At 43.4% G+C, this 9,422-nt stretch overlaps 1 protein-coding gene across 3 annotated transcripts in view; it reads right to left on the bottom strand.

The window, feature by feature from the left end:
* PALM2 (paralemmin 2) overlaps window positions 1-9,422 on the bottom strand; it is a 476,431-nt gene that overhangs the window by 324,385 nt on the left and 142,624 nt on the right. The window contains exon 1 of one of the 3 annotated variants that reach the window (XM_011954589.1): window positions 2,223-2,307. The exons of 1 other annotated variant lie outside the window; for it this stretch is intronic. In XM_011954589.1, coding sequence (XP_011809979.1) covers window positions 2,223-2,227 — 5 coding nt within the window. In that variant the 5' untranslated portion in view covers window positions 2,228-2,307. Of the gene's footprint in view, window positions 1-2,222; window positions 2,308-9,422 lie in introns of those variants that run through there. One more of the 3 variants, XM_011954586.1, reaches the window with a different exon arrangement.

The following is a 9,422-nucleotide window of genomic DNA, read 5'->3' as shown; positions in this document are numbered from 1 at the left end:
CCTCCCTCCCTCCCTCCTTTCCTTCCTTCCTTCCTTCCTTCTCTTTCTTTCTTTCTTTTTTTGAGATGAAGTTTTACTCTGTCACCCAGTGCAGTGATGCAATTATAGCTCAGTGCATCCTCGAACTCCTGGGCTCATCAAGAGTTCCTACCACCTCTGTCCTGAAAGCACTGAGCTTGCAGCCATGAACCACCACACCATGTATTTCTTTATAAATTTAAAAAAAAAAAAAAAAGACTGAGCATGGTGGCTCACACCTATAATCCCAGCAAGGCAGGGGCAGGGGGATTGCTTGAGCCCAAGAGTTCAAGACTAGCCTGAGCAACATAGGGCAATCCTGTCTCTATGAAAAATTAAAAATTAGCTGAGCATGGTTGTACATGCCTGTAGTTCCATCAAGAGGCTGAGGTGGGAGGATTGTTTGAGCCCAGGAAGTCAACACTGCAGTGAGCCATGACAGCACCATTGCACTCCAGGCTGGGTGACAGAGTGAGACCCTGTCTAAAACAAAAAATAGCTTGGTGCCAATCCGAAATCCCATGAAATGCTGTAGACTGTAGTATTAGGCTGGTGCAACAGTAATTTTTGGGTTTTGCCATTGAAAGTTATGGCAAAAATTGCAATTACTGTTGCATCAATCTAATAATAATAGATAATATTCATAGATAATAGATGACATTTATTGAGCTTACTTTATGCCAGGCTCTAAGAATCTTATAAGTATATGTATCAACTTACATGCATTAACTTCTTTAATGTTCACAAAAAGTACATGAAATAGTTACTATTATTATTCCCATTTTCCAGATGGGAAAAATGAGGCCCAGGGAGATTAATTTCATTCAGCAAAGTGTCGGAAGGCTCAGACCAGCCAATCTGACTCCAGAGCCCAGCTCTTAATCGTGACACTAGTTCCTTAAATTTGTACATATCTTACAATTTACAAAGCCCTTTGGAAGAGATACAAATATTACATGATCCTCTCAATAATGCTTCAAAGTGAGTAAGGAACATCTTTGTTTCCATTGCAGAGATAGGGAAACTGAGGCTCAGAGACATTCACTCACTGGAGTAGGAAATCAATAACACCAGTATCAGGCTAGGTGGGGCCTGAAATCCATGACTCCTGACTCCTACAATGCCACACCATCTCTCACTTCTGCTTTAGCAGCCTTCCTGAGGATTAAATTGCATCTACACAATCAGATATGCAGAGGGATAAAGGCTGCATCTAGGGTTTCTTGGGTTTGGCATGAAGGTCCTGATGTCTGAAAACATGACTTTATCTCTAACTTGAAATATGATTTCAGACGGCCTCAATGTCAGGGAGTAGTGTGGGAAGAGAACGGAAGAGGAGAAGCTGACCAAGTGAGCGGGATCTAATAGCTGGCTCCAAAAATGACCCTTCCTTGGAGCGGCTGGCTGTCGCCTGTCAGAGCGGCCCTGCTGCGGCAGCAGCTCGAGAGTGTGTCCAAAAAGCAGTGCAGGGATGCAAACACAGAGAAAAGAGGCATCCGAAACCAGATCCACAACCGGAGCCCTTTATTATGCTTCTTCTGGTTAACGCCTCTTGTCTTCATGCCCTCTCTTCCCCACCCATCCATGCCGTGTTCACGGTGCCAAACGTTGTAATTCCACTCTGGGCTGCCGCCAATATGTTTGTCTTATTTCTCCAATACCCCAGGAACAAATCAATTCTTTTGGGTCTTCTGATGGTTTCTAGTAGCCAGGACATTGCAGCCCTGGCTCATATTACCCACTAACTCATCATCCTTCCATTGCACGCTTCACACCGAACCGCGTTTGCTTCCGATCCGCAGTGACCCCCTCCCTCTTTTTTTAACTGCAGTCCAATAATGCTGACATGGTTAGGAATCGGAAGTCATGGCTATTGCGGCCAACTCCCCGATAAGCGGAAGCTTGGGGCAGGGATGGGAAAGCCTAGAACGTGCCTCCGTCCTTAGCAACATCATCTACTCCCCTCACTCGCCCCCCAGGCCCTGCTGGCCAAGGGGCAGCCGCAAAAACCACGCCACCCGGGGTTCCTACCCCTTGCCTCCTGCCGCCGCGGCGGCTGCTATAGAAACACCAGGCGTACACATGGGGCTGAAATTAAACACCCATCCTGGACGTGGACCCGAGCGGGATCTGCCTGCTGCCGCGGTCACCATGGCAACATGCCGAGAGGAGGGCAGCGGCCGGCGCGGCGCGGGGATACTCACTCCATCGCGGGGCTCGGCGGCCGGGCGCGCTGCTGCGGGGCTCACCGGCGCTGCTCGCCTCTCCCGGAGCCGAGTGCTCTGGCCGCGCTGAGCGCGAGGTGGAGCTGGGAGTCGTCTCCCCTCCCCGCCTGCACCCCCTCCTCCCCTGGAGGGTTGAAAGTGAATGCTCAGGCTCTCTCAGCTCCCAGCCTGCGAATAAAACGGGAAGCAATTGGATAATGTTGTTCACTGGGCGCTAGACAAGCCACCCCACTTCAGGGTTTCAGGGAGGGAACGCGCTGGCAGCTGCGCGTCGGGTGAGGTGGCTACCAGTGAGCAGTGCTGTGCGCCCTAGGCGCCAGGTGCGCTCGCTGCTCTCCTGGGACTGGCGGCGCGGCGCGGAGCCTGGGGAGAAGGGTGGGTGGGGGAGCAGAGAGGCTGCGGCGGGTGGCACAGCCCAAAGGGCATAGGGAAACGAGTGAGTCATTGGCAAGGTGGCAGCTCTCGCCGCTTAGAAGTTGCAAGAAGCGTCTGGCCTCTGCAAGCAGCAAGGACTGCCCCCAGTGGGCTGGGCATGGGTTCGGAAACGCCATTGTGCCGGCCCGGCGAGATCCCTGTGAGTTTCCCAAGCAAAACTCCAGCTGTCTTGCAGCGCCTTAATGCGGCGTTTCACCACCGTGGTGACCCCATTCCCCTTTCCGTTTCACTCCAAATTCTGCGTGTTCCCGCCTGCCAGGGAGATATTGTCCAGGGTCAGTTTCCCTAGTCTGTTATTTGAAAACAATAGCTATATTGACTATGTTTTCCCAAATTACCACGGCCCCGGCCCCGCAGTAATAAGCCACCTGGAGTACGTATTCCCTGCCTCCACCCCCTCTGAGAATCCTCTACTCCTAACGGTTTCCAGAGCAAGAACCTAGTTCTCATCCAGGTGTCCTGCACCTGCTACAATGAAGAGTCGATGGGACAGCTTCAGGCTTTTCTTGTATCTTGCAGCTGGGTCCCTTTGTGAGTTGGTGTTTGCCAGGTGCTGAAAACGCAGCACCAAGCATACGCATAGCCATCACAGTCCCTGCCCTGCAGGAGCTCACGGGTTAAAGTAGAAAGGCAAAACATAGATAAAGACAAAAATAAACATATCGTCACAGGCTGAAAATATTGCTATAAAAATTAAGTAATAAGATGCTATGATGAATGTTCTAGAATTAATGTCTGGTGATGATTGTGCAACTGAACATACTGAAAGCTATTGAATTATACACTCTGGGTGAATTTTGTGGTCTATGAATTATGTCTTACTAAAGATGTGCTTTTAAAAAATGCTTTGATGGAGAATAAAAGAGGAGTGGATGTGCGTAGGTAGATGTTCAGGGAAAGCTTTCCTGAGGGACTGGGATTGAAAGGGGAGTGGACTCAGATACGCAAGCCACGGGGCTAGGACTTTCCGGCCAGTCAACAGCCTGTATGGTGACTCTAGATGGGAGACAGCTCCATGGGCTGGAAAGAGAATCATGCAAAATGTTCTCAGTGGATTCACTGCTCCTCCTTTTCCTCTGGAGAGTGAGCTGCAAAGTCAAACCCAGTGAAGATTCAAAAAGCCGTTTTGTGAAAGGAGATTCTGGATCAACTCCAGGTATCCCTTCACAGAGAAATTGGATGTGAATTTGGAGATCATAAAACCCTCCCCCCAATCCATGTCCCTTTCCAGTTGCATATAGGATTAAGTTCATGTGTGAATAATTAAGAGGCTTAAACAGGAAAAAGATGTGCTTTTCTGTCTTTTAAAAGATCAGAAATAAGCTATCATGGGCCACTTTATGAGCTTGACTCCTGAAAGAGCAGAGATGCAGGCTCCTACAAAACGTTGCTCTAACATATGTGGTCTCCTTTCCTAAAATTGTTTCACAGTCCAAGTTGGCTGCTCTGGCTCTAGCCCTTATGTCTGCATTCCAGCCAACATAAATGTGGAAAGAGGAAAGAAAAATAAGTAAAGGAAGCACGCCAACTGCCTCTTAAGAAAGGCTCCCAGAAGCTGCCTCAGGACACTTACATCTCTTTGGCCAGAATTCAGTCATATGGCTACGTTCAGTTTCCAGGGAGACTAGACAAAGCAGTCTTTACTCTGCATAGTCATAAGCCTATCCAAAAGTTGAGGCCTCCATTCCCATGTAAGAAGGGGAAAATGGGTATGGGGGACAGACAACCAGTGATCTTTGCCATTCTCTTCAATGCTTAGCATTCTGGCTTCTGCCTCCCCCATGCCATTGCCACTGCTCCCTGTAAAGTCCCCAGTACCAAATGGACACGTCTCAGTCCTCTTCTTATGTCATTTTTAAGCTGTGTTGAACATTTTAACAGCTCCCTTTTGTTTTTGTTTTTTTACTTGAAGTCAGGTTTATTCAGGTATAATTTATATGCAGTGGAATTCACCCTTTGTATGTGTACAGGCCTATGAGTTTAGATACATTATGCAATCATGTAACTGCCACCATAGTCGATATATTACATGACCATCACCCCCAAACAGTTCTTTTAAGTCCCTTCATAGTCGATCCACTCCTCCTACCTCCAGCCTCTGGCAACCACTGGTCTCATCTCTGTTCTCATGATTTTGCTTTTTCTAGAATATCATATAAATGGTATCAGACAGTATATAGCCTTTCATGTTCAATTTCTTTCACATTGCAAATGCTTTTGAGATCCATCCATGTTGTGTGTATAGGTGGGTAGGTCCTTTTCATTGATAAGTATAGCTTTCAGTTGTACAGATGCACCACAATTTGTCTATCCATTCACCACTTGAGGGATATTTGTTGTTTTCCGTTTATGGCAATTATGAAATAAAACTGCTATAAACATTCATGTACAGGTCTTTTTTTGTTGTTGTTGTTGTTGTTGTTTTTTGTTTGTTTGTTTGAGACGGTGTCTTGCTCTGTCGCCCAGGCTGGAGTGCAGTGGCCAGATCTCAGCTCACTGCAAGCTCCGCCTCCCGGGTTTACGCCATTCTCCTGCCTCAGCCTCCCGAGTTGCTGGGACTACAGGCGCCCGCCACCTCGCCCGGCTAGTTTTTTGTATTTTTAGTAGAGACGGGGTTTCACCATGTTAGCCAGGATGGTCTTGATCTCCTGACCTCGTGATCCGCCCGTCTCGGCCTCCCAAAGTGCTGGGATTACAGGCTTGAGCCACCGCGCCCGGCCTCATGTACAGGTCTTTATGTGAATAAATGTGTTCTCTTTGGGTAAGTATTTAGGGTCATCCCTTCCATCTTGAAAGAGTCTTCTGTGACAATACAGTACCACACCTCTAGCTATGCTGTCTACTTGTCTCTTAAATCTTGGTGTTCTATAAGATTCTTACCTAAACTCTCTTCACTTCTCACTACACATACCCTTCCTGAGCAATTTCATCTACTTCTATGGCTTAACCACCAATATGATGCTGACTTCCAAAACTAAGTTTGTAGCCCAGATCATGCTCTTAAATTTCAAAACCAATACCCAAAGGTCATTGTAACATCTTCACAAATACCTCAAACCCAGTATGTCCCAGAAGCACTTGTCATTTTCACCTGTAAATCTCTCCCTAATAGCCTGCCCTCTATCCTAATACCAGAAAGGATATAAGGCCTCACTCAAAAATCTGGGTGTCTGTCTTAATTTCTAACCATCCTGACCTCCCATATCCAGTCAATGAACAAGATTTATCCAGGCTATCCTCTAAATAGTCATCATGCCCATTCACTTCCTCCAACCCCATTGCTATTGTTAAAACAGCCTCCATCTTGGCCTCCTTGCCCCCAGTCACATCCCGTGCCAACCCACTCAACCCTACAGCCAGAGCAAACTTCCAAAAACACTAATCTGATCATATCATCCCCTTGTCTGAAACCTTTCAAGGGCATTTCTTAACTTTAATATAAAGGTTAAATTGAGTTTTAGGTACATCCTAAGTTTTTTAAAGTTAATAGACTATTACAATCTTCAAATGCAATAGGAAAATAAGAAAAATTCATTTCATAGGGCTGGGTTATTCCTTATTAAGAGTCACAAATATATTTTCTGCTATATTAACTGTAGGAAAAAATAACAGACTGTAGAGTCAAACAGACTTTGATTAAAATTCCAGCTTTACATTTACTAGTTTTGTGAACTTGGACCTATTACTTAACCTAAGTCTCAGGTTTCTTTACGTATAAAATGAGGGCAATAATACCTATCTTTAAAGGTTGTTTTGAAAATTAAACACAAAGTGTATTAAATGCCTAGAACAGAGTCTGGTACTTAGTAGATACTTAATAAACAATAACTCTAATTAGCTAATCCTCATCATCATCCTCATTACACTGCAATTTTCCCTGAAATTTCAAGCATTTTAATAGCTATATCTTTATATATCTTCATGATATCCCTTTGAAGAAAGGAAACCAGTACAGGTAAAAGACACTGAGAAGACCAATTTGTTTATTTGCATTAATGAAGTAAGAATGTTAGCCCAGGTAATCTATTTATTTACTTAAAATAATATAGATTATGTTGGTAAATATAGCATAGCTATCTATATCCATTAGTCCATTTGTGAACTATATGTTATCACTAACTGTGTTAGTCTATTTGCATTGCTATAAAGGAATACCTGAGATTGGGTAATTTATCAAGAAAAGAGGCTTATTTTGGGTCACAGTTCTACAGACTGTACAGGAAGCATGATGCTGGCATCTGCTTCTAGTGAGGTCTCAAGAAGCTGACACTTGTGGTAGAAAGAAAACGGGGAGCCGGTATATCACATGGTGAGAGTGGGAGCAAGAGAGAGGGAACAAGAGAGAGTAGCGGTCCCAGACTCTTTTAAACAACCAGATATTACATGAACTAACGGAGCAAGAACTCACTCATCACCAAGGAAATGTCTCTAAGCTATTCATGAGGGATCCACCTCCATGATCCAATATCTCCCACTAGGCCCCACCTCCAATACTAGGGATCACATATTAACATGAGATTTGGAGGGGACACACATCCAGACCATATCAGCTACAAAGTAGCAGAGTACATGACTATGCAGATACATTGGTACACATTCTCTAATAGTTAATTCATTAACTGGTTAATGAAATCATAGTTAATTCATTAAGCTGAGTTCACTGAGGACCCTTTGCACACCAAGTACATATTAATGCCTCTCCTACCTGGAAGTCAGTAAATTAACAGCTCTTCCTATCTGAAATGTAGTTTAGAATTGGGAAATAAGCACAACAATGATATCACAAAGTCCATGCTAGAAGCACTTATTCTTACTCTCTTGAGGTCATAAACTTCTGATGAAAAACACACAGGTGGCACACACCTACATTTTGCTGGGAATATCAGGGTGTTTGCTGATGCTCTGAAGCCCATCCCTTGTCCACGGACCTTGGGCTAAGTTCTACTTGTCTAAAATTTGCAACTTCCTTGCCTATATGTTGTTTTATATTCATTCTGCAATGATCCTACAGGACAGTTATTTATTATCATCATTTTATAGATGAAAAAACTTAAGTTTAGAGTAGTTAAAAACTTGTTCAAGTCATAGTAGTAAGAGTCAAATTCATCAACAGAACTGAAGTGTTCAACCTCTTGATCTATCAAAGAACGAGTTACCTTGTACAGCAAAAACTAATGGGATTTCACATAGGTAAAATGCATGAGCTTTACAATAGAAACACTTTCTTAAAAATGTTTCAATAGTTTTGGGGGTACAGGTGGTTTTTGGTTACATGGATAAATTCTTTAGTGGTGATTTCAGAGATTTTAGTGCACCTATCACCCAGTGTACACTACACCCAATATGTAGTATTTTATCCCTCACCTCCCTCCCAACCTTCCCCCTCAAGTTCCCAAAGTACATTATATCATTCTTATGCCTTTGCGTCCTGATAGCTGAGCTTCCACTTAAAAGCGAGAACATACAATATTTGGTTTTCCATTCCTGAGTTACTTCACTTAGAATAATGGCCTCCAGCTCCATCCAAGTTGCTACAAAAGACATTATTTTGTCCCTTTTTGTGGTTGAGTAGTATTTCATGGTGTATATATACACCATATTTTCTTTGGTTGATGGGCACCTAGGTTAGTTCTATATCTTTGCAATTGTGAATTGTGCTGCTGTAAACATGTGTGTGCATGTGTCTTTTTCATATAATGACTTATTTTCCTTCAAATAGTTACCGAGTAGTGGCATTGCTGGATGGAATGGAAGTTCTATTTTTAGTTCTTTAAAGAATATTCACACTAGAACAGAAATTCTTAAACTGGGGGCTATGGATGGGCATCAGCGATCTGGCTGGGATTATAGACAGAATTATGGCTTGGGAGGAGGTAGGGGATAGAGAAGAGGGTCCACACTTCTCACCACAATCTCAGTGTTCCCTGATTCAAAACAAACAAAACTCTATATATGACTAGATATAACACTTAGTATGTTTGGTTAAATGATTTTCTGGTTTACTAAAAATAGAAACACACATGAGAAGGGGTTGGAGAAAAACAGGAAAAGTGATACTTCAGGCAGTAACCACTACAAGGAAGAAAACTGTGAAAATGCACACAAGGCAACAACAGCCACCAAAACATCAGTTTGGGACCATTCTTTAACATGTGTGAAGGTTGTTTAAAAGGGGAATACACAGCCTTGCATATCTCAGTAGTTCCCGAGAACATTAAGTAGTAACAATGTTCAGCACCCGTGTTTAACCAAACAGGCTGTCGCAATTTTCCATTCAGATTGGGCTCTTAATGTTTCCAATTTGACTAGGCTAAAATATAGTTGTTTGGAAAATGTATTCATTTCCATGTTCAAGTGGCATTCTTGTTCCTTGTCGGTGTTGGATGAATGGACATATTGCTATAATTTAAAATGTCTATCTGAGGATGACGGGAATAAAAGCCAGCACAACCACTGTCAAACTCAAAGCAGCCTTCCAATGTAATAACAAACCAAAAGTAAACCACTAGATTGATAATCAAAATATAAAAACAATCAGTCTTCTCATCTACTTGGTATTAGTGGATTTCAGTTATATTCCTACAGTAGGAAGTATTATGTCCTATGGAGCTTCCTGTACTTTTTTACATTTTATATCATGCACTGTTTTGCCTTTTTTATTATCATGTACATAATGTTACTGTTAGAGACGTGTAGAAAAGAAACATCTCTAACTGAAATTAGGTATTTGTTCATCTAGCTCTG

This window comes from Colobus angolensis, unplaced genomic scaffold (genome assembly GCF_000951035.1).
Source record: "Colobus angolensis palliatus isolate OR3802 unplaced genomic scaffold, Cang.pa_1.0 Scaffold386, whole genome shotgun sequence".
Classification (NCBI taxonomy): domain Eukaryota; kingdom Metazoa; phylum Chordata; class Mammalia; order Primates; family Cercopithecidae; genus Colobus; species Colobus angolensis.
The sequence above is the reverse complement of the archived record's forward strand: the minus strand, read 5'-3'. Positions and strand labels throughout refer to the sequence as shown.